Genomic DNA, 22,422 nt, shown 5'->3' with positions numbered 1-22,422 from the left:
ATCGGGCCTCCTTGCCCATCCGGGCTCATGTTCAGCGTGCCCAGGGGCAGGGAGATGAACGGGCAAGCCTTCCCAACCGAGCAGCGGTCTGCTCTGGGCAGTCCGAGCTGCCCCAGCAGGATGGAGCTCCGGACGCCACCCGGATACCACAGACGCGGTCCGGACACACAACACACATCCCACACGTCCCGGACAGCCTCAGTCCCTCTCCCGCCCGTCTCGCCTTTCGTCGCCGTTTCCACTTCCGCCGCCATTTCCGCTTCCTGCAGTGGCAGTGGCAATGTCGGCGCTGGCCGCGAATCCCAACAACCCCGTGGTTTTCTTCGATGTGACCATCGGCGGGCAGGTGGGGGTGCTCCAGGACGGGGAGCGGCCCGGGGAGGGACTGTGGGGATAATTGGGGATGTCGGAGTGTTGTGGGGGATGAGAGAGCACGGGCGGGGTTCAACGTGGGGCTTGCGGGGCCGCGCCTGGAAGCGCTGGGAGGGGCGGTACCGGGAGCCGGGTGCGGCCCTGCCGGGTCACCGGGCCCGTCGGGCAGGGCTCGCAGGGGAGAGGGGAAGGACTGCGTCAGGAGGAGCCTGGAGGGGTGGGCATGAATGGGGGTGAATGAGGTGACCGGATTTGTGGGAGTGCCTGGGGTCGGGGGGCGGGCGTCTGTGTGTGAGGGGACCTGGAGGACTCACCTGGCCCTCCTCTCCTCAGGAGGTCGGCCGCATGAAGATTGAGCTGTTCGCAGATGTTGTACCCAAAACAGCAGAGAACTTCAGGTAACAAGCAGCTACCGTTCCTGCAGCTCAGCCTGGACTGAAACTGCAAAGGCTTTCTGGTGCAAGAATGGCTTTTTGTGGCAAACTGATTAGCTGATGCCCACCCCAAACTGCCTCACCTACTTTCTGTCTCTCTGTTCTCAGAGATGCTGTGTGGCATCCTGGTCTCTCAGGGGACCCTGTCTGGCTGGAAGGGGTCCTCCTCTGCTTCTTCTGTGAAGCCTCCTGATTTGCTCCATGCAAGGCAGTGCCTTGTGCCATGCTGGAGGTCTCCTGGCCACCCAGTTCTCCTGCCATCAACTGAGGGGTGCACCATGTGAAATCCCACTTCCATTGGAGGCATGGACATACCCTGGTCTCTGTCAAACACAGTGCCTGCCCCACATTCAGTTTCTTACAACCTTGGTGTTAACTCTCTGACTTCCTCACTACGAAGAGTACAGAATATGTTTTGAAATGTCAGGGGGAAGGAGTTACCATTTCCTGTTCCTGTTTCTCTGGGAACATCTCTGATGCAATAAGGAAAATCCTGTGCACCTGTTGGTGCAGCCCTCAGAGTTCATATGCACCTAACACTCTGCTCTCTTTTTGTTTGCCAGGCAGTTTTGTACAGGTGAATTCAGGTAAGTAGATTAAGTGTCCCGCTTTAAGTGTCCTTTAAGTGTCCCACTGGAGAAACAGGGCTGGGTGAGGTAGAAAGGGTTTCTTTTGAACTTTTTCATGTTGCACTAGTACAAAATGGAAGAGAAATCTGCTCTGAGGAATTTGTGAGGGGCTGGAAACTCACAGAGATGGCAGGTTTCTCTTTCTGATATGACTTTTTGTGCTCAGGTGACTCTAAAAAGCCCTATCTGCAAAGCCCACCTGCTCATGCTGCACATTGCAGTGGGATCCTGTGAAGGTGATGGTGTGGGTGTTGCAGGGAACAGTCATTTCATGTGCAGAGCCCACTTGAGGGGTTTTTTTGCCTCCAACAGCAGCAACTGAGAGGCTGCGGTACTTGGCTGTATTTCAAGGCAGCTGCTAATGTATACAGCAACCCTTTGGGACTCTGAATTGCTGAGACAATTTTGTGTTGGGATGTCTAGTAGGTTGCAATAATTCTCCTTTTCACTTCCCTGCAGGAAAGATGGTGTCCCTATAGGTTATAAAGGAAGCACTTTCCACAGGTAAATCATCTACTCTTGTTTTGACACTGAATGGCAGCCTGAGACATACGGGGTTTTGTGACCTGCCATGAGCTGTTTAGTGGTGTTGGGGACATCTGCGGATCATGGCTAATGTAATTCTGTGGCTTTGGGGACCTGGGGGTGCTGTCCTCCCCGCTGGGAGGAATCCCCTGCTTCTCGTGTGCCGCGTCAGATACGGCGTCTGTGGCGTAATCGCTGTCCCTGTTCCAAAGCAATGAGTCCTAAATGACCTCGTATCAACCATTAATTGGTATTTGTTGTAGATTTTAGGCTGCAGCATTCACAGACTGTTAACTAAGTGTTGTTTTACTTCTTTAGGGTAATAAAGGATTTCATGATCCAAGGAGGTGACTTCGTAAATGTATGTACTCCTGTACTCTTTTTGTCCTTTTCCTCTGTGGTATAACATGCTACTGTTTCCAAGGGTCTGTGCTGATTTGTGGGCTCTCTTTCTTTTTTGAGGTATCCAGTAGTAACTGGAGCTATCCTCATAGCATTGCTGCCATCCTACTGCAACGGACAATAAACCACTTGAAAACAAATCTGGAGCCTTGGGCGAACACACATTCTTCCCAAAACATTTTCTCTCTGCAATAACCTGCCAAAACCCTGGAAGCTTTCAAAACTTGAAAAATTTTGTTTGCCCTGTTTTCCTTCCCCCTTCTGTGGACCTCCTCCAGACAAAACACCTCTGTGAATTTCAATTCACATTGTTGGTAAACCCTAAGTACAAAACCCAGTGCGTAATGTAAGAGGTCATTTAAATCAAAACTAGCCTTTTGTTACTAAATTTTCTCAAAATAGAAAAGTCTTTGCACCCACAATGGTGGTCATGCTCTGACATGGGGATAAGCAGAACATATGAGTAAGGCTGATGGGCCACAGGATCTCTTCACTGTTCTAGGATCCAGTAAAATGATTTTATTTTTGGATGTGTTTCAAAATATGAGGGAAGTAATAAAACTTTTTTAATATAAAACTTGGTGGTATGAAAGTCTCTTAGAGAAATGACCACACAGCAGGTGTTTCAGCAACACCAGACTCCGTGGTAGTTGCTAATCTTCACACTGCTCAGATGTCCCAGTGCACTGTATTACTTCCACTACATCTCAACAAGCTTTACACATTGCTCCCGTATTTGAAATTTATATGTTATATTTATTACAAAGCCACCTGGGGAGCAAGCACAGTCACACTGACCCCTGAAACAGGGTGCAGGTTTCTTTCTCAGAGCCAAAAGTTTACTTAAACTACAGAGAGCAGGAGGGAAGCAAACAAGGGCTGAGCAAGTAGAGCAAAAGGACTTAGTAGAAAGTACAACATAAACAGAAGATCTTTATTTTAGAAACTGTCCTTGTGGAACAGAAAGATTGCTTTCCTATTTCCAATAAAGTCACAGAAAATAAGGTGAAATATATAAAACCACTGTAAGCCAACTTTTGCCATGCAACCACTTCTGCTTTCTTTGTCACACCATCCCATACTTCTGTGTCTCCTGCTTTTTCCCTTCCAAGTCCTGATGGGTCTGTACCAAGCAATCTGTAGCCTCCACTTCACTCTGGGAGGCTTAAACTTACCATCTGCATGGGCTTCTGCCAGTATATGAATGATGAACAATGAACTGTGTAGTTAGAAACTGGTTCCTGTTCTTGTTCTGAAATGAAACACTGAATGTGTTCACTGCTGGTGTATGTAAATGGCAATACAAAGTCCATTTTGCCCTTTCCTCTTGCTTACAGATTTTAAATTAATTTTTAATTTGAATTGTTCTGTAGCAGTTGCTACGGAACAAATGCTGTAGCTGACTGGGTACCTCTGTCGTGCAGGGGGACGGCACTGGAGTAGCCAGTATATACAGGGGTCCTTTTGCAGACGAAAACTTCAAGCTGAAACATTCTGCTCCTGGCCTGCTTTCTATGGTGAGTATAAAATAATGACCTTACAGACTAAAATCTTTTGGAACTTTCTCTGTGCCCTTTTCCTAAGTGTATATAGTATTTGCTTGGCAGCAGAATCTCTGCCATTGGGTACAAGGTCTGCTTTGTAGCTGCTAGTCAAGCAGCTACTTTTAGGTCAATATGTTGAGTAACACAATAGTCCTGTTCCTGCAGCATCCTTTCTTTGCTGCCTGTTGGAGCGCTGGGACAGGCTCAGCTTGATTGCTTTCAGAAGAGCTTAATTCTTGCAGTTTTCATACAGTGGTGAGTTGGTGGTGTTTTCTTCTTTCCTGATACTGCTATCAAACACTGACCTTGGTAAGGATGAAACAGAGACATTGGGGAGTTCCAAAGCCACAGCAGTGTTACCATGGTATCTTTTAAAACAGACCTTCCTATTCAACATAGTAGGAGAAACTGCAACTATTGCACATTGTCTGGTAGGAACAATACCCGGGCTTTTGGAATAGAAAGCAAATGGAGTCAGTGCTTCAGTGTTCCTATCCACAACTGCTTCTTCCTCAGCTCTTTCAGCTGCTCTGCCCTTAGAACCACTTAGGACATTAGTAGTTTGGGTTAGTCATTCATCCATGTTGAAAACATGGCCCAATAAGATGTCATGGCACAGCTAAGCAGCTTGTGTACTGTGGTGTGAGAGAAGGGATTCACTCCAGTATTGCCACTTTTGTATTAAAGTGGCATGGCTCTGAAGTCATTATACTGGGTCAAACCTGGGATCCCAGGAACCATGGATCCCAGCTGGATTCTTTTGAAGCTGGCTAGCATTAACTAGAAAGCCAAAATGACCCTGTCCTTTGCAGTCCTGCAACTGGAAAACTTGACCAGGTCACTCATCAGGACAGAAACTTGCTTTAGTAGCTCCTGGTTGTCAATATGACAAGTGGCATTCAGTGTTCCAGAGATGTTTTCTTAACAGAGTGCAAATGCTCTGGGGTTTTGTACTTGGGTGTGAATAAAATTTCACATCTGCATCCCAAAGTTCCTGTGAGTCCTGTGCCAATACAGTTGTTACTTTTCTCATCATGACCATTGAAAGTTTTTTATTTGTATTCTGAGGAAACCTCACAAAAACCAGAAATCAGCTGGGTTCTTTTCTTGCCCTGGTTTCTGGTGTTCAGTTTTCCTCAGGGTAATGCTGCAGCCAATAAATACTCGTCACCAAAATGTTCAGCCTTTTTTCAGGAGTCTGCTCTAAAGCCTGGACTTTGGCACAGTTTTGTATTGAGCACGCCTTTGTAGAAGTATAATAAATAGTGAGTGACATGGCGCTTGTGAGTTCTGGTGTGACTGGGTGTGGTGACATGCTACATCCCAGCACAGGGTCTCCTGCAGATGTGTATTGTTTCCTTTGGTTTGTCTAGCAATAAGCTAAAAATAATACATACTTAAATAACACCTCTTCTTTATGTGTCTGCCTTCAGTTTTGTTCAGTCTGAAAGAGTATACTTGTATTTTGCTGTTCTCAACCCCCAGGCAAACAGCGGTCCGAGTACCAACGGCTGCCAATTCTTCATCACGTGCTCCAAGTGTGACTGGTTGGATGGGAAACATGTTGTGTTCGGTGAGTACCTGCAGTAAAAGTCCTGGAGTGGCAGCACACAGACATCCCTGCAGGGAAGCTGTTAAAAGAAATACTGAGAATCAGAATCTTCTGAATTGGGAGGAACCCAGAGGGATCATCAAGACCAACTCCTGACCCTGCACAGGTCACCCAAAAAATCCCACTCTGTGCCTAAAAACTCTGTCAAAATTCTCCTGGAGCTCTGGCAGCCTTGGGACTGTAATCATTCCCTGGGGTGCCTGTTCAGTGCCCAGCCACCTCTGGGTATCGACTGCTCATTCTTCCCTCCTCTCTTGTGCTATCTGAGGGATCTGTGCTACCTGTTGGATCACTGTTGAAATGAATCACTTTTTCACAGGTTAGCCTTTATCCAGATCAGTGTTCAGTGTACTGTATTTGGGCACAAATCACTGTGCATGTGCTGAGGGCACAGATGAGCGGAAGGATTCCTTTCTTCTCCACTGTCAGAGAGGGCTGAGCTTTCACCCGAGTTTTGGACAGTAATTCTGTGAAACTGTAACTGCTAACTTGCATTTACTGCTGGTTGAACTGTAGGAGTTCCAGACCAGTCTTAAGCTGGTGGTCTCAACCCCCAAATTTCTAGACACACTACCCCTGTGGTGGGAAGAGGCACTTAATCTGTGCTGAATGTGGAGAATGTTTGAAGAGGGATTGTTTCCTTTATGAGTTTAGAGATCAGTAACAAATCCTGAAGTGCCCAGTAGCTACACACTGCCCAGGGCTTTTCAGGAAGGACAAAAATTTGTATACCTGTGATGAGTGGTGGGGAACAAAGGTAAAAATCAGCCATATTGAAGTGGATACATTTTCTCATTCTAGGTAAAATTGTCGATGGGCTGTTGGTCATGAGAAAAATTGAAGTAAGTTTGAATATGGCTACTTCCTTGTGAATGTCTGCATTGGAAAGTTATGTACATGATTAAGTAGAGTTGTCCTGCTGTCTGTTTACAGGATACCAGTGAATACCAGTGTTGATAACTGGCATTATTGGTTGTCATCATTATAATGTAGCAGGAAATCTGTTGAAACACAGGCTGTCATATGAGTTGGCTTTGAAAATGCTAGGATCTTGTGACTGTGATAGTCTTTGAGCGGGGATTGTGCTCTTGGCGTTATTTGCTTTGCATTTGTTCAGAGGCTGAATTAAAAAGTTGTTCCATCAGCAGCTCAGACAAGAGCGTAAAGCATCTCACTTCTTTGCCATTGACTGGGATTATTCAGTGGATGCAAAATCATCAGTTCTGCTGATCTATGATCATGTTTCATAAGAAAAATTTAAGCTAATCTCCTGATAGGCTTCCCGGAGCTGAAGATAAATACAGTCCAGGTGATGATTGCTGCCAACATCAGGCCTGGGTGTCATGGCAGGATAATGAGTAGATTTAACAAATAGCAGCAAGTTCTCTGAGACAGCCAGCATTGACTCCATGACACATGTGGGATAATGTGCATAAGGGTCTCTAATCTAGAAAATGGGGCACAACACAGAGCTGTTGGGCTTTGAGACAAGGTTACACGGAAGGAGTAGTACCGTGGTATAATCTGCTGGAGCATTGTGGTGAGCCTGCTTTGGGTATCGGTACAGTGAGACCAAAGTAAGGAAAATTAGAGATTCAGAGAACAGCTGAGTCTAGCACATCAGGAGGTTCAGAATGAGGGTTTCTTTGCCACGGTCTCTTTCCTTTCTGTGTGAGCACAGGTTTGTTTTGCTTGTGGCAGCTGCTTTTAGTATCAAAGCCAGAGCAGCCTCAAGTATGTCCATGAGGAGCTCTCCAGTTCTTACTCTATTCCTTCCCTCAATTCAAAGGACCAGCATCTGGTCTGTGTTCCAAACCTCTGCTTACAGAGGGAATTCACCAGCTTATGGCTGGGCCTGTTGCCAAATGTGTAATGGTGCTTTTCTGCTCCTCAGAGCTGTGTCTGGAATTCCCTGTTCCTCATGTTACAGAGATCTCTCTTAGCCAATCTTCCAGTACCTGTCACTGCCTGAGTTTGCTGTGCTTTTATAAATTTTAATGTTCTGTATTTGTTTGTCCCCAGAACGTGCCTACAGGTCCCAATAACAAACCCAAGTTGCCAGTTGTGATCTCTCAGTGTGGGGAAATGTGAAGCGATGAAGAAGCAATGTGGTAAGTCTCAATCTTCACAGGCACAGTGCCATGAACTCTGGGCTGCTCTGCTTCTTACTTTTCTCTTGATTTATTTTCACATTTCTTTGAACCTGCAGAGAGCTGTGTCAGCTCATTGAAAGACCAGAAAGTGCTTCTCTAACAGCATTTGTTTTTTGTCAGCTGAAGTCCCAGAGCTGGCTTCCCTCCAAGCTGCACAAACACCAGAGGGAGCACAGCAGGGATAAGATTTTGCAGCTGTAGTTGAGGAGAAGATGGGTTTGTGGGAGCTTTTTCTTGGATTGGGCTAGGCTGCCTTGAAGCCTCGATTGTAGAAAGTGGATGAAAGGGAATTACAGCAGTAATCCCTCTGGCATTACCCAGGCAGTCTAGCTGGTGGGAAGCCTCACTTTGACCGGCATATTGGAGAACTTTCCAACAGCTACAAAAAGCAGATTATCCATGGGTGGGACAGGCAGGGATCAAGAAAAGGAGAAGAGAAAGGGAGGACTTAAGCCTCCTTGCTCAATATAGCTGTAGGACCAGCATTACTGAAGGACCAAGGAATACCATTTTGCATAGTCTTACCATGACTTGAAAAGAGTACCACTGTCTTTATCTGAAGAGAGATGTTTCCACTATTTACTGTTATTCAGGCTTCATTTTGGTTAAACCAATAGTCTCAGGCTAACATACAGTAAGTATTCTGTTTCCATTTGTCTGCTCAATTTACTGTAAAAACTACAGGTATTTAAACAAATCTGTCTAGATTTCAGTGTGTTGGGCTTCAGCTTGTCAAAAATCTGCTGTATTAGCCTTTTGGTTGCTGATTTTTTCCACATTTCAGGAGGCAGTTTGGACAAAAGCACATACTCACAGTTTTTGACCTTCCATTAAATGATATCTAAAGGCAACTGGAATTGCCCACAATGTTCCTTCTTTTGTAATAAAGTCTTAGACACCTGCAGCACTTCAAACTCTTTGGAGCTCTTGCTAATTGTTGAAGTGACAACAGGGAATGTAATGATTCTTCCATTCCCCTGGTACTTCTGGTGGCATTTACAGGCTTTTGAAAAAAGCCTGCTAGCGAGGCTGTTCCTTTTCTTGCAGAGCTGTGCTGAGGGGTCGGGTTCCCTTTAGGGCTGTACTCAGTCCCAGACTTTCTTATCATTTTGGTTTGGAGTACTCCATCTCTGGCCAGTGCCCAGCTTGAGCCTGGAAGCTTTTCATTCATAGGTGCAAGGCTGGTGCCACCTTACTTACTTGCAGCCTTGCTGCACTCTCCTGTCTCTCATCTGACTGGAGATGAGAACAGCTTTTGCATTGCCTGATGTCACACAGCCACATCAGCTACTTGTCAAGATCCTTGAAAATCAGCTGGGAGAAACAGGCACTTTTGCTTTTAACTTCAGAAGTAGATGGGTTGCCTAGCAGGCAGACTTAGGAGAGCTCCTGAGTTCTCTGGATGATGGAAGCTGGTGTGTGTAGCAGCTGGCATGCACTTAAAATCACTGTGTGGCCCCCAGTGTCACTGCACAGCCTGGCTGTTGTAGGATCTATTGGGAATGGCTGTCCAGCATTTAGACTTACCTGTTTCTTCTTCCTTTCAGTGTTCCTTTACTGGTGATTAGACCTGTGCTGGCTCTGTGCGATTCTAATTCCAGCCAGCTCACCTACTGCCCCAGACTTCTGCACAGGCCAGATCCATCCTCTTGAGGTCCTCCTGAAATTATTTAATAATGGGCATCTTTTTTTTTTTTTTTTTTTTTTTTTTTTTTTTTTTTTTTTTTTCCTTTTCTTTTTGTTTTTTTTACATTTTGAAATGTAAATAAAGAATTGTTTAAACACGTGCAGTGCACATCAATTAACGTTAGTGGGAATGGATTCCTTTCTAGGTGAGAAGGGCTGTAACATCTTCAGCAACATGTATTATCCCTGGCTGGTTCAGTCAGGAGCATTTACTGCGTGGAATTGAGAGAAAGAAGGGGTGAAAGGAGCTTGGCAGAGCTGTGATGCACCAGCTCTTTCACTCGGCAGGTAACTACAGCTGCCTGGCTGGCAGAAAGGTTCTTGGCATCTTGTGAATCTCCAGAACCTTTGTGTGTACAGCCTTTCTGAGTCCCGAGGAATTGGTATAGCACAGATTCCAGCACCATGAGTGCTGTGCTCTGAGGACAGTTCTGATGTAAGTGGGTGTCTTTCAGCCTTCCCCCAGCACGTGGTAGCACCAGGCCATTGAGGTGCTGTGTGCCACGTGTTGGAGGAGGGGTTCACCTGGGTTCTTACAGAGGTGTTGGAGCAGGCTTGTCATATGGGAAAACCAGAATGTCATATGGGAAAACCAGAATGTCATATGGGAAAACCAGAATGTCATATGGGAAAACCAGAATGGTGATGCTGTAGGAATGAAACTGGGGCTGCTTGTCCTGTGTATCGAGGAGAGTGCAGCTGAGGCTGTCTTTCTTCTCCCAGAACAGGGCTGAGAGCTCGCCCTCCTGGCAGGGGACAAGCCAGCACCCTGCCCAGGGCTGGGTTCCAGCAGGAGCTTTTCATCCAGCTGTTTAAAGGTAAAGCACCTGACGAGAGTTAGGACAGAGTCTGTTCTGGCACATGAGGGTGCTTCCACAGGCTTGGCTGTGCTCTTTTCTCTCATGGCTCTTTGAAATCGTGTCAGCAGGCTCTGGCTGTCAGGATTCCTATGTCCTCATTCCTAGGATTGCACAGCAGCTGAGAACACTCACTTCTCTCCAGCCTGAGGCATATCACTTTGTACCTGCAGCACATCAGTGATAAAAGAGACACAGACACCCCAGTCCTTTTTTCCCCAGCCCCACACAGGCTTTGCAGAAGGCTCTCCTGTAAGGGGAGGGTTGAAGATTCTCAACAGGCTGCCTCAGGTGCCTCAGAGAGCTATGCCTGGCAGTGCTGTGCTGGGGTTTGCACTGGCTGCTGGTACCCAAATTCACCATTTTTTCACCAGGGAAACCAGTTTATTTCTCATCCAGGCTTAGCAGCACTTTTTCAGCCTGATATATTTATACCACTGCCATCAGCTGGTCTCACTTCCTGCATACAGGGGTCACAGAGCTTCCCCAGATTAATTAAGAGTGGCAAATCCGTTACTACCTCTTTGTTGTTACAACAGCTAATTACATCCCATTATATTTCCCTTCAATATGGAGTGTCCAGGATTCCAGCTGCTGTGCCATGTTCCTTACCTGCTGGCTGAAAGTCTTCTCAAAAACCACATTTTTTGTTTGAATTCTCCCATGAAGATGTCGCCCTTGTGTTGTATGTAGCAAATCCTGGAATGTCCTGTAGCGGAGATGATGGACCTCCTCTCAGCTCCAGCATCTTCCTCCAGCTGTGGGTGCTGCAGCTGGAGATGGTGTTTCTGATGGCCTGTGCATTTCCCTGAGGGTCTGAGTTGCCTCTGGATCCCACAGTGTGACCCCCCAAAGACATTGTTGGGGCCCACGGTTTCGGCTGGAGGTGCATGGCCCTGAGACATCCCCACAGATTTCCTCCCTGGAGTTTCCTCCCTCATGGGGGACTGCCTGGTGTATTCCCTAATTCTGATTCTATAGTAAGACTATTTTTCAGGTGATTCACTGTAGTGGTTTTGGTTTGTTAATTTAAGATTTCTTTAATGTTGAAATTTTTTAAATTAACATGTTGGTGAGTGTGATGGGTTTTAGTGTTGGCTAATTACTTACATACTTATTTCTTGTGACATAGGAAGATAGGATTAGGAGAAGGGTAAAGTAGGCTTAAAATTTTAAAAGGGTATAAAGAAAATTTTATTAACAGTAATTAAGAGAAAAAAGTAGTAAGAATTAAAACAAACTCTTTAGAATATTCTTTCATAACTTTTTTTTTACTGATAATGTAAAGAAATTAAATTTAAATTTTTTGTTAGTTTATTACTTTTAAAAGAGTGTTTGGTTTGGTTTTTTTTTTCTCATACAAAACTGTGACAGTCACCAAGCAGCATCCAATTTTTACATCATTCTAGCTTCTTTATCCAGGTCATCATCCTGGTGCAGATCCTTGTGGGATTGTGTTATTGTTTTCAAGCCCTTCTCTTCATTAACTGATTTGAAGATTAGGTGAAAGAGTTCCCAAAGAGCAGGATGAGAGCGGTGTTCCTAACAGGTTGATGTAGTGGGTGGAGCTGGGAGACCCTCCCCTGGCTCGGGTGGAATACGGGGAGCTGGGATGGCCAAGGGCAGTGATTTGTGTGCGGTGCTGGGAGAGCTGATCCCAAGGGGACACACGTTGGTTGCAGAAATGGTGGAGTGGGGGCTCATCTCCCAGAGATGTTCTGGGTGCTTGCTGATGACCTTTCCCTCCTGCCATGTTAGACCAATGATACAGCCAAAGCAGGGCTAGCAATCTGGCCACCAACCACATTCTTCAGCTGCCTAAGAAAAATTTAATTGGTGGACAAGGACGGGGTTTTCCTCTCGACCTTCCCTCTGGGGAATGCAGCAGGAGATGTCGTGCATCTCCGGTGCACTGTAAGGTGAAGACATAAGGAGGCGAAGAGGAGCTGAGAGGTGGTGGTTGGAGAAAGGCTCCAGCAGGGAAAAGCACCCAGCAGTAATGCTTTCCGACAGCCTGGGTGGGTAGAAGGGCTCAGGGTGAGGAGCTGCCCCCGCCCCTCCAAGAGAAGGATGGGATGCTTAGGGAAAAGCTGAATCCGCGCGGGTCAGCTCAGTGCTGTAACTGCGTGTCCGTACGTGGATTGGGGAGCTCTGACACGGCTCCAAATCCGTCATTTTCCGCTGGAATTTAACGTTCCCAGGCCCTTTGTGGCAATCACTAACGGGAGTGGGCGCCCCTGGAGCGCTCGGGCCGGGGCCGCCCGCAGGATCGCGCTGCCCTGGGTCTTGGCGGCGAGCGGAAGCGGGGCCGGAGGCGGCGGAGGACGGGAGCCGCCGCCACATGGGCGCGCGCACTTCCCCGTTCGTGCCCGTTGAGGGCGGGAGCGGCGGCCGGAACGGCCAATCAGGGGCGGGGGCGGGGACCCCGGGTCGGCCGGTGAGAAAAGCTAGCTTGGCAGCCGCGGGCGAAGCAACCAATGGGCGCACGCTCTTGAGGAAAGGCAGGTGTCGTCGCCAATAGGTTTTCGGTGGGGGGCGGGGGCGGGTTGAGGAAAGGCCAATAGGGTCGCTCTCCGTTTAACGGGCGGCCCGGGTGGCGAATTGCGGCGCGTGCGGGCGGGGCGCGCGGGGTGGCTAGCCGGTGCGCGCCGCCATTGTGGCCAGTTCGATCGGTATCGGGAGCGGAGAGCGGAGCTCAGCGAGCCCGGAGCAGGGAGCAGCCCCCCCACGGCCGGCCTCAGTCACCATCACACCGCGGGAGGCGGCGCAAACAGCAGTCACCACCACCGTCCGCACCGAACAGCCGCCGCCATGAGCAGCGAGGCCGAGACCCAGCCGCCCGCCGCCCCCGTCCCCGCGGCGGCCCCCGCCGCCCCCGCCGACTCCAAGCCAAACGGTGGGACCGGGAACGGGGGCAGCGGCCTGGCCTCGGCGGCGCCTCCCGCTGGCGGGGACAAGAAGGTCATCGGTGAGGGCAGCCCGGGGTCCCGGAGTGGGGTGGGAAGCCCCGATCCCCTGCCCCTCCCCCGCCGTGGCTGAGGGTGGCGCGCGCTCCCTTCCCCCCCGAGGGGCGGCGCGCGCCCCCTCCCCGCCCCCGGCCCGTGTCCCCGCTCGCTCCCCCGCGCGCGCGGGGCCGTTGCTCGCCCCCCTCTCCCTCGCCGCCCCGCGCGCCGCCGGCCCCGCGTGCCGGGTGGGGGCGGGGCGGCGCAAGATGTCCGCCACGCGGGGCCTTTGTGCGCGCGCCCCGCCACGTGCCCCTGACGCGCCGCTCCCTCCCCTCCTTCCCCTCTTCACTCTGCCCCTTCCCGCAGCAACGAAGGTTTTGGGAACAGTGAAATGGTTCAACGTGAGGAACGGTTACGGCTTCATCAACAGGTGAGCGCGTGGACGCGGGGCCTTGTTACGGGGAGGCCCGGGGAGGGGGCGCGGCGGTGACAGGCGGGGCGGGGGGCGGCCGTGCCTTTGCCGCCTCTCGCCCTCCTTGGTAGAAGGAGCTGGTGAGATGCGCCCTTTCTCCACCCCGGGGTTTCTGACCTGCTCGGGGCTTGCCTGGTTGGCTTTTGACTCCTTTAACCTAGGCAAGGGCTGCGCTCTCGAAGCAAGTCTGTTTTCACGGCGATGTGTCTTACATTATGGTCCATCCTTTTATGATGTTTGGGTTGTTTTTTTTTTTTCCCTTAAGGATATAAAAGTACACTGACTGTCAGCACACACAGTATTTGTTTAAACTGCTGCATGAAGTTCAGTCAATGCAAGCAAAAATTGCTTTTAGCACTTGGTAGTTAAAACACGCTCTAATGAGGACACCCCCAGCAAGCAGGAAAATGAGCGAAAGGAGCACAGTTCACACAGTCTACTGCCACACTCGAGTGTATGGACTGGTCTCATGAAACAAGTGCCTAGAAGATTCTTTTTATGACAGTGGTTGATGTGAAAGAATAATTTGAACGCTGTGGGAATTAAATAAGTACCTGAAGTAGGCCTGTCAAGGAGAGGAAGTGCTCTGCAAACAAGTTTCTTAAAAATGGGCAATTCTTGGCCCCATTAGTTGGGGGGACCTCCCCGGAGTGTTGCCAGAGCTGTTTCCCTTAATTCGTGGTACTTAAACTTCCCAGTCTCAGAATGAGGCTGCATACTGGAAAATCTCCCTTTAGGCAAGTAAGTATAGTGTTATTATTGGAACTTTAATTTATGTTTGGTTTAAACACTGCCTTTTTGAACTGCCTGTTACTTTATGAACTAGCCTAAATTGTCTGTCAAGCTCCTGAATTGGTGTTGTGTCTGCAGCTTTACAAACTTGCCTCCCAGTCTGCCCAGTTGGCATTGTTCATCGTGCCATGCTTCAGCTCCCAGTGCTGAGGAGTCACCAGTGCTGAGAGCTTCTGTGTCGCTGGCCTTGGGAACGCCTCCCAAATCCCAGCCACAAACCCCACCTCGAGGGAAGGCTTTTCCTGTTTCCTCGGCAGTGAAAATGTTCTGTGGTGTCAGTCAAGCAAGGAAGCAGCAGCAGCTAGTTGAGACATCCGAGCAGCTTCCCCAGTCATTACTTTGGCAGCTGTTTAATCCCTGAGGTTGCCATTTGTAATGAGAAACCCAGCATGATCTGGTATTATCAAGAGATTAGAGCCTGGTAACTGAAGGGGAGGACATTTCCTCAGCTCTGGAATCTTTGCTTGGCTGTAGGGAAGCTGTGGGGAGCTCCTGCCCTTGCACGGCTCTGTTTTAGCCAGGTCTGCTTTCAGATAAAATGAGGCTATGGAACTGAAACGAGCTTTGATGTAGTTGCATGCTCACTTCAGGTGTTTCCTGTGTGTTCTTAGTGTTAGAGGTGTGATTCTGTTTCAAAATAGGAAGGAGTTTGAATTCTGGGTCTTTGATGGTTGTTTCTTGTGTTTGCCAAAGTAACAAGTGGATGTGCAAAGGCCGCTGGCCTGGTCTGTGCCATAGCTGGAGCTGCACAGTCTGGCACGGTATTTGGTGCTGTGCTGGACTTGGCATCTTCATAGTCTGTCTGCTTGCCTGTTTCCCTTTTTCTAATATATTTTAGTGGATAAAAGATGTGAATGGAAGAGTGGCATAGTTGCAAAGATCAGTTCAATTATTTGTTTGGCCTTCAAAATGGATGTTTCTCTTGTACCCTTCCAAATTGTCTTTGAAAAAGTGATGGTCCTGTTGTTCCATCATCCACATGTGACAGCATGCTTGCTGCTTCCAGATGTGCTTGCTGGAAAACAGCATTGGGAGTGATGTTGCCAGTGGCATGAGGCTGTAAAAATGACATGGTGTATTTTTCACTTGATTCACTGAGCTCTGTGTGACCTTGTTAGTTGTCCAGCCAAAACTCCGATGTCCTCTTGAATGGAAACTGCTTTGCAAATGGATTTTAAAAACAAGTATTTGGTCTGGTTGTCCAAAATTGAACCTGTACAAAAGTACAGGGCGTCCATGTTGTGGATGAGCACTTGCTACCACCGTTTTTCAGCTGAGGATGAAAGGAGGTGCTCAGCATTTTTACTAGAAGCATGTTACCATTCTCTTGTGGAGGTTTTCAGCATTTTGGGCATTTTATTTTGAAGAAGAGTCATTCAGCTGTGGGTTTGCAAGGGCTTCTTAGTGCTGCTTTCTTGGGGCTTTGGAGATGACAAAGGAATGGCTCTGCTTTTTGGCTGCCTTTTCCCAGTAACCTTTGTGGTCTGTAGGCATCAATTTCAAGAGGAAACAAGGGGACTTTTTACTGGTGATGTCTGATGGAAAAGCTGTAGCTTGGATGGGGTTTCTGGAAGGAGTTTAATTGTCAAATCTCACTTTTTAAAGACGGGGTAAGGAGCACCTGGCTTTATCTTACTAAAAACCATCCCGAGTATTCTGTTACCACTAGCCATGAGCACTTCAGTTCAGAGCATGTTTTCACACAAGCTTACTTGTGTCTTTAACTAGGAAATAAAAGCCACTTTGCTGTTGGTTCAGGCTGTTCCATGCTGTAATGAAACTTAACACTGCAGTGAGGGTGGGTTGGTGTGGTGGGAGCTGGAATGCTTCGGGAGTGGGGGAGATGGCTTGTGCAGCCCTCACCAGCGCGAGGTTGTCTCTGTTGTACCTCTTCAGAGCAGAAAAGAAACTTCTGACTGAAGCTGGCACTGAGCTGTGGTTGTTCAGGCTCGTGGCAGTTGCGAAAGCTCTGCCAGGGCCACGCTGAAGGATGGGTGCTCTTGGGTCCTTACAGATAGAGACCTGAGCTCTTTTCTGTTCATTGAGAGGGGAGACTGAGGCTTGACCAAGTGTGCTGCCTTCACGGGCAGCTGGTGTTGCTGCTCCTCAGGTAAGTGAAGCGCTGAGGGGTTGTAAGTGAGGCTGCAGTGGCAAGGGTAGAGCTGCTTCCAAAAGCTGCAGTAGGCAGTCTCCCACAGAGCACTGCTGGAAGGAGTGAGTGGTCACTGTCAGGTGTTCAAACAGCTCTGGTGATGGGATGTGAAGGATGGAGGGGTGTGCAGTGAGGAGGAATGTGCCTCACTGACGCATGCCTTCAGCATGTGCTTCGTACTTTGTGTAAGCTGATCTCTTTGCTACACACAGTAAGCTAAAAGGAACTAGTTGAGAGCAGGTTGAGGAGTAATGCTGAAAGCCTGTTATGATAGATCTGCGTATTTTGCCTTTGTACTAAACAACTGAATTTTTAATTTACTGTGCATTTTATTAATGAAGTTCAATTTCCTGTTGTCTTGCAGGAACGACACCAAGGAAGATGTGTTTGTCCATCAGGTAAGATTTCCTTGAAACTGAAACATATTCTCTCTCAGAAGTTGCCTGTTCCTGACCCATTTAAGTAGGATTGAAGCTGTGGAAGAGCCTTGCCTTTTCACTGTTACTTGAACACAAACAACTGATTCTTGGTTGCATTGCTGGAAGAGCCTGCTTGCACTTTGGGGTTTTGCACATCAGCCAAGTGGGCTGAGGTTGTACAGTGATGAGAATTGCACTCAATGCTAGTATGGGCTTGGGGGTAACTGCTTGGAGTTCAGTCACCTTGTGGATTCATACAGTGGTTAAGTAAGCATCTGGAGATAAAGTTAAATTAATAGCTTGCAGCAGGGAGAGAATTGAACTTATGGATGAAGTGACAATGAAACTTTTTTTTCCTAGGCAGAATTACAGATTTTATTGTTCTAGGCTTTCCGTGGAAGTCTACCAGCATTTTAGTACAGGCTTTTCAATTTAACTGATATGTATCTGTAGATACAATGTGTGGCAAATAGGTAAGCTTCTGGAAAGTAGACCAGGAGTGCACACCACACCTGTGTCTTACTTTATGGAGCAGGTTTGCCTTGGTTTAGTTCTTTGTCTAATTGAGAGGCTGTGATCAGCAGTTTGCTTTTTGCCCTTTCTGGCTCAGGATTTCCTTGGTAAGCAGACCACAAAGAATTCTTAGTGGAGCCTGCTTTACTCTGGCATTTAGGAATCATTCTTTTGTCTCAAGTTAGGGATATGCTGCTGATGTTAACACAAAGGAAGGGGAAAACAATGCCTGGAAAGCGTTTTGTTTTTTAATCTCTCAGCTTCATGCTTGTTCTTTGTATGAATTAGTAGCTTTTAGAGGCACTGGTTTGTGAGAGGTTATACATACCCTGAGAGGATTTCAGACCCAATGGGCAAGCAGGGCCACCTGTAAGTGACCTTGACTTACTAGTTGTGTTACAGGACTTGTCATGTAGCTGGTATCTATGTTTCTGAAATAACAGTTTGGTAATGATTTGTTTCAGTGTAATATTTTTACAATTAAACCATTATTATAGGGCTCTAATCAGAAGGAAATTGGGTTGTTTGAGAAGTCTAGCTGTGTATGCTTTTCTCCATCCCTGTTACATACTTCAGGTGTCACAGAAAGCTGTTGGACTGGCTGCTTATTGTAATAAGGCTTTCCTTAAAGTTACTGAGACTTGTGGGCATGTTTTTCCATTGATTTTGTACAATTTGGGCAGAAGAAATCCAATCAAATTGTGTGGCAGGTGTTTATATTAAAGTTGTTACACTGTTACTGCCCTTCATTTAAAGTGTTTGATAAGCAGGACATGCCTGAGCAAGGTGTGCATTGAGTATTAACTTGTCTGCTGAAGATGTCATCCAGTACAGCAGAGCACTGAAAACTGAGTCTGTTCTAGTAATGTTGTTTGACAGGTGGGCCACTGATACGGAGCATGTCTGGTGCTGATGCATGGAAAAGAACAATCCTTGTTGTGCAATACACAACTGGAGTAGATTTAGGATTAATTGGTTAGACCTGTAGTAGAAACTATGGTGTTGGAAGCCTTGGAGGAGGAGATCTCTTGATACCAGGCCATTTTTATGTTTACAGAGTATGGAACACAGAAGCTGCTGTGTCCTTTGATGTGTAGGAAATAATGGAGGGCTGGAAATCCAAGAGGGTGATTGGAAGGGTTGTGATATATTGATGTATAGGCATCAGAGGAATGTATAACTATCATAGTGATATTGATTTTTAAACTGTGATTATAGGAGTGCTTTAGCCAGTGTGTGGTGTGAGAGTTCTCCTCTTTGTTTTCAAACTGCCTTTTTAGCCAGCAGACAGCATGTTGACAGGTGCTTCCAGTTAATGGTAAAACTGTTGCACATTTCAAATAGTCCAGAGCATAATACAGGTACATTTTATGACTTCCTGGATTTTCCCAATTATTCAATTGCTTTTTCAGAAGTACAGGTCTTTCTCCTCAGATAAAGAAACTTGAATATTTAGTAATCTAAAAAAAAAAAAGTCTTCCTTTGTATTCTTATGCTGTGCCTGCACTGTTGTGTTGTTAGACTGCCATAAAGAAGAATAACCCCAGGAAGTACCTCCGCAGCGTAGGAGATGGAGAGACCGTGGAGTTTGATGTGGTTGAGGGAGAAAAGGTAAACACATCTCTCGGGTGTCAGAGCGCACACGGAAAACTCAGGTTGCAGGCTTTGGTGTGGTGCCTGTGGTTTGAGTTGATGCCTGGTGACATCCAAGGAGGTGAATGGTTTTTCATTTCTTCACAATGTGGATGTAATAAATCTTTGCTCGGTACTAGACTTATGCTGTAGCTGGTGGGATGGTGACTGTTTCCCTAATGCTGTTTCCACTCTTTAGGGTGCGGAGGCAGCCAATGTCACAGGACCTGGTGGAGTTCCAGTGCAGGGCAGTAAATACGCAGCAGATCGTAACCATTACAGACGATATCCACGTCGTAGGGGTCCTCCACGCAACTATCAGCAGAACTACCAGAACAGTGAGAGTGGGGAAAAGAATGAAGGAGGAGAGAACATACCAGAAGGCCAAGCCCAGCAACGCCGTCCCTATCGCAGGCGGCGGTACCCACCTTACTATATGCGTAGGCCCTACGGGCGTCGTCCACAGTACACCAACCCTCCCGTGCAGGGAGAGATAGTGGAGGTAACATTTGCCTGACAGGCGACGCTAAACGGGCTTGGTTGCTTTGGAGCAGGGTGATGGGAGGCAGCTTTTGACACTTCTTGTAGGTACTCCAGCTGATTTTGGTAACGTTTGGCAGTAGCGTGAGATGAAGTAGCTGAAGGTCTTCATGTTATAGCTTCTAAAAACCAGAGTGTTCCAGTTTGTATGATTAAGTGGAGGATTCTCCATCATGTGTGCACCTCTTCCCTAGAACTGCTGTCCACCTTGACTGAACTGACGACCTTCCAGCTCCTTTCTCACAAAGTGACAAGCTGTGGAGTTAACACATTTCTGGTTGGGGCTGAGGAGGTCTGTGGCCTGATGTCTTGCAGGGTGCTGACAACCAGGGTGCAGGAGACGGCAGACCAGTCAGGCAAAACATGTACCGGGGTTACAGACCGAGATTTCGCAGGTATGCTGCAGATCAGCTGCTGGTTTTAGCCTTGTTCAGCAACAGAGCCGGGACATGGCGATGCTCAGGTGCTGCATAGTTAAAGCCTAGCTTGACTTTCAGGGGTCCTCCTCGTCAAAGACAGCCTAGAGAGGATGGAAATGAAGAAGATAAAGAGAACCAAGGGGATGAAACCCAAAGTCAGCAGCCACCTCAACGTCGGTACCGCCGTAATTTCAACTACCGACGCAGACGCCCAGAGAACCCTAAACCACAAGATGGCAAAGAGACGAAGACAGCCGAACCACCAGCTGAGAACACGTCCGCTCCCGAGGCTGAGCAGGGCGGGGCTGAGTAAATACCGGCTTAACATCTCTACCATCATCCGGGTGCGTGGCAGGGGCCTGGGGATGCCATTTGTTGGCTTCTTTTTATTTGTGCCTTACAGTGTTTGGACTCTTCTTGCTCACGCATGCTGTATCTGATCTGTGATTGTGTCTGCAGAACTGAATTGTGAGGCTTTGTTGCATCAATGCTGACTAATTAGGAAGACTTAGTTACAAGCTTCAATTGTTATTGATGGAATACTGTTACACTTAAAATCTTGGCTGTGTGCAGAAGTACAAGTGTACAGCAGTCTCTGCTCACCCAGAAATTCAAGCAGTGCAAATGTAAAGACTTGAAAGTAGTCAGGAGAAGCTGGGAATTACATGCTGGGATTTACCTAGCTCCATCAGTGCCTGAGCTGAGTCCCTACAGGGAGGTGGATGGCATTGAGACCTTGGCATCCATTTCTACAAAGGTGATGCAGAATTAGCAGGAGTGTCTCAGGAGCAGCTTTTTATCTAATCAAAGCGCTGAAAAAACTGGTAGAAATTGTGGCTTTGTCAGAGCACATGGGAGTTGTGTTGCAGTACTGAGATGTGGACTCTGGAAGGGTTGTGTGCAGGGCAGGGGCCAGAGGCTGGGTTAGTTGCAAGGGAACCTGTTTGTGTTTGAGGCTTGTTTGGTGCTGACTCCTGAGAGACAGTTCTGCTAATTTGGGAATATTTTCATTGCCAAGACTCTACTTGTTCTGCATTTCTTGTCACCCGTGTGTGTATCCTGTTCGTTTTGTTCCTTGCTTATTGGAGGGCAGGAAAGTGCAAGAAGCATTTAGGCTGTAGTGGGAGCAGTCTGAGTGGCCACACTGATGGGATGGACAGGGGCTGGAGGAGTTGGGCTGCGAGGTGGCTCAGTGTTGGCAGCAGCTGCAGCCTCTCCCAACTGTGGGAGCTTGGGGACTTCATCTGCATGGGCTCTACTGCTTCATGATGGTCTGCTTGCAGATGGGTCATTCACTCACTGTCCAGACTGTGCTGCAGTGATCTCTGTGCACTTTTGGTGAACATTTGTTGTATCCTAGTATTCATCTTTGTGGTCAGCACCTCCTGGACGAATTCTTAAAATGTAGGCTTCAGAAGAATATGACAAAGTCACCTTTGTTCCTCTTGCTGTCTGGTATCATTGGAGAATATTGGGTTTAGTTTCTTGCTTTGAGCAGTGGCTGAATGTTGGCAGAGCCTGGGGGAAGCAGCCCTTCCCCTGACGGGAGGGATCCCTGTGGCAAAGGAGGCTGGTGTGGTTGTGGGGGATAAGGAGTATCCGGTGAGTGTTGCGCTGTGAGCTTGTGTCAGGCAGCTTAGGGTGAATTTTTGAGTTGCAGGTGAGCCTTGGTACAAAAAGCACCCCTTTAACCCTTTGACACCTGTCTGATCAGCCTTTTTTTCCCTCTTTTTCAGTTTAGTCATCAAAGAAAAGACTTCAAGAAATGAAGAAGAAAATGAAATTCCAGCAATAAGAAATGAACAAAAGAATTGGAACTGAAGACCTTAAGTGCTTGCTTTTTGCTGTTGACCAGATTACTAGAACTATCTGCATTATCTATGCAGCATGGGGTTTTTATTATTTTTACCTAAAGAATTCTCTTTTTGGAAATGATAAACGCGTTTTTTAAAAGCCTGGTTTTTCTCAATATACCTTTAAAAGTTTGTAAATTGTTTCATATCTGGTCACGTTGAGATTTTTAAGAACCTCATTTTTAATTTGTATGAAATATACGCCTGATTTTTTCAAGTCAAACTGCAAGCATCTGTTAATAAAGGTCTTAAAGAGTTACCATATGTGCTTAGGTGTTTTAAAGGTTTTCAGTCTTCGTAGAAGGTTTGGCAAAAAAATGACTGCTTTACTCTTTGGGCATACAGGCTGGTGGGGTAAAGCAGAAAAGTTGAAGTAAAAAAACCAATGAGGGTGCAGTTGAGTCACATTGGAGAATGATGGGCAGCCACAGAGGGGTGGGAGTTTCTAGTGCTGGCCCAGTGTGTTTCCAG

At 47.4% G+C, this 22,422-nt stretch overlaps 2 protein-coding genes across 5 annotated transcripts; both read left to right on the top strand.

The window, feature by feature from the left end:
• Nucleotides 1–262: 262 nt before the first annotated feature.
• Nucleotides 263–9,374, top strand: PPIH (peptidylprolyl isomerase H). Of its 2 annotated transcripts, XM_059487410.1 has the most exons (10): nucleotides 263–346; nucleotides 706–770; nucleotides 1,370–1,393; nucleotides 1,895–1,939; nucleotides 2,279–2,321; nucleotides 3,787–3,879; nucleotides 5,392–5,479; nucleotides 6,320–6,360; nucleotides 7,541–7,629; nucleotides 9,219–9,374. In XM_059487410.1, the coding sequence occupies exons 1-9, from the start codon at nucleotides 281–283 to the stop codon at nucleotides 7,607–7,609; spliced, it is 534 nt and encodes a 177-aa protein (XP_059343393.1). In that variant the 5' UTR covers nucleotides 263–280; the 3' UTR covers nucleotides 7,610–7,629; nucleotides 9,219–9,374. The 2 variants fall into 2 exon arrangements, with proteins under 2 accessions (XP_059343393.1, XP_059343394.1); XM_059487411.1 differs by lacking the exon at nucleotides 1,370–1,393 and having other exon boundaries at nucleotides 271–346.
• Nucleotides 9,375–12,866: 3,492 nt separating this feature from the next.
• On the top strand, nucleotides 12,867–22,210 carry YBX1 (Y-box binding protein 1). Of its 3 annotated transcripts, none has more exons than XM_059487455.1 (8): nucleotides 12,867–13,182; nucleotides 13,526–13,589; nucleotides 16,940–16,973; nucleotides 19,029–19,118; nucleotides 19,339–19,641; nucleotides 19,995–20,074; nucleotides 20,165–20,442; nucleotides 21,840–22,210. In XM_059487455.1, the coding sequence occupies exons 1-7, from the start codon at nucleotides 13,026–13,028 to the stop codon at nucleotides 20,409–20,411; spliced, it is 975 nt and encodes a 324-aa protein (XP_059343438.1). In that variant the 5' UTR covers nucleotides 12,867–13,025; the 3' UTR covers nucleotides 20,412–20,442; nucleotides 21,840–22,210. The 3 variants fall into 3 exon arrangements, with proteins under 3 accessions (XP_059343438.1, XP_059343437.1, XP_059343439.1); XM_059487454.1 differs by having other exon boundaries at nucleotides 12,868–13,182; nucleotides 21,835–22,210; XM_059487456.1 differs by having other exon boundaries at nucleotides 12,870–13,182; nucleotides 20,177–20,442; nucleotides 21,835–22,210.
• Nucleotides 22,211–22,422: the final 212 nt, after the last annotated feature.

The sequence above is a fragment of the Ammospiza nelsoni genome, chromosome 22, assembly GCF_027579445.1.
Source record: "Ammospiza nelsoni isolate bAmmNel1 chromosome 22, bAmmNel1.pri, whole genome shotgun sequence".
Classification (NCBI taxonomy): domain Eukaryota; kingdom Metazoa; phylum Chordata; class Aves; order Passeriformes; family Passerellidae; genus Ammospiza; species Ammospiza nelsoni.
Note: the sequence above shows the minus strand (reverse complement) of the source record. Positions and strands in the feature narration are given on the sequence as shown.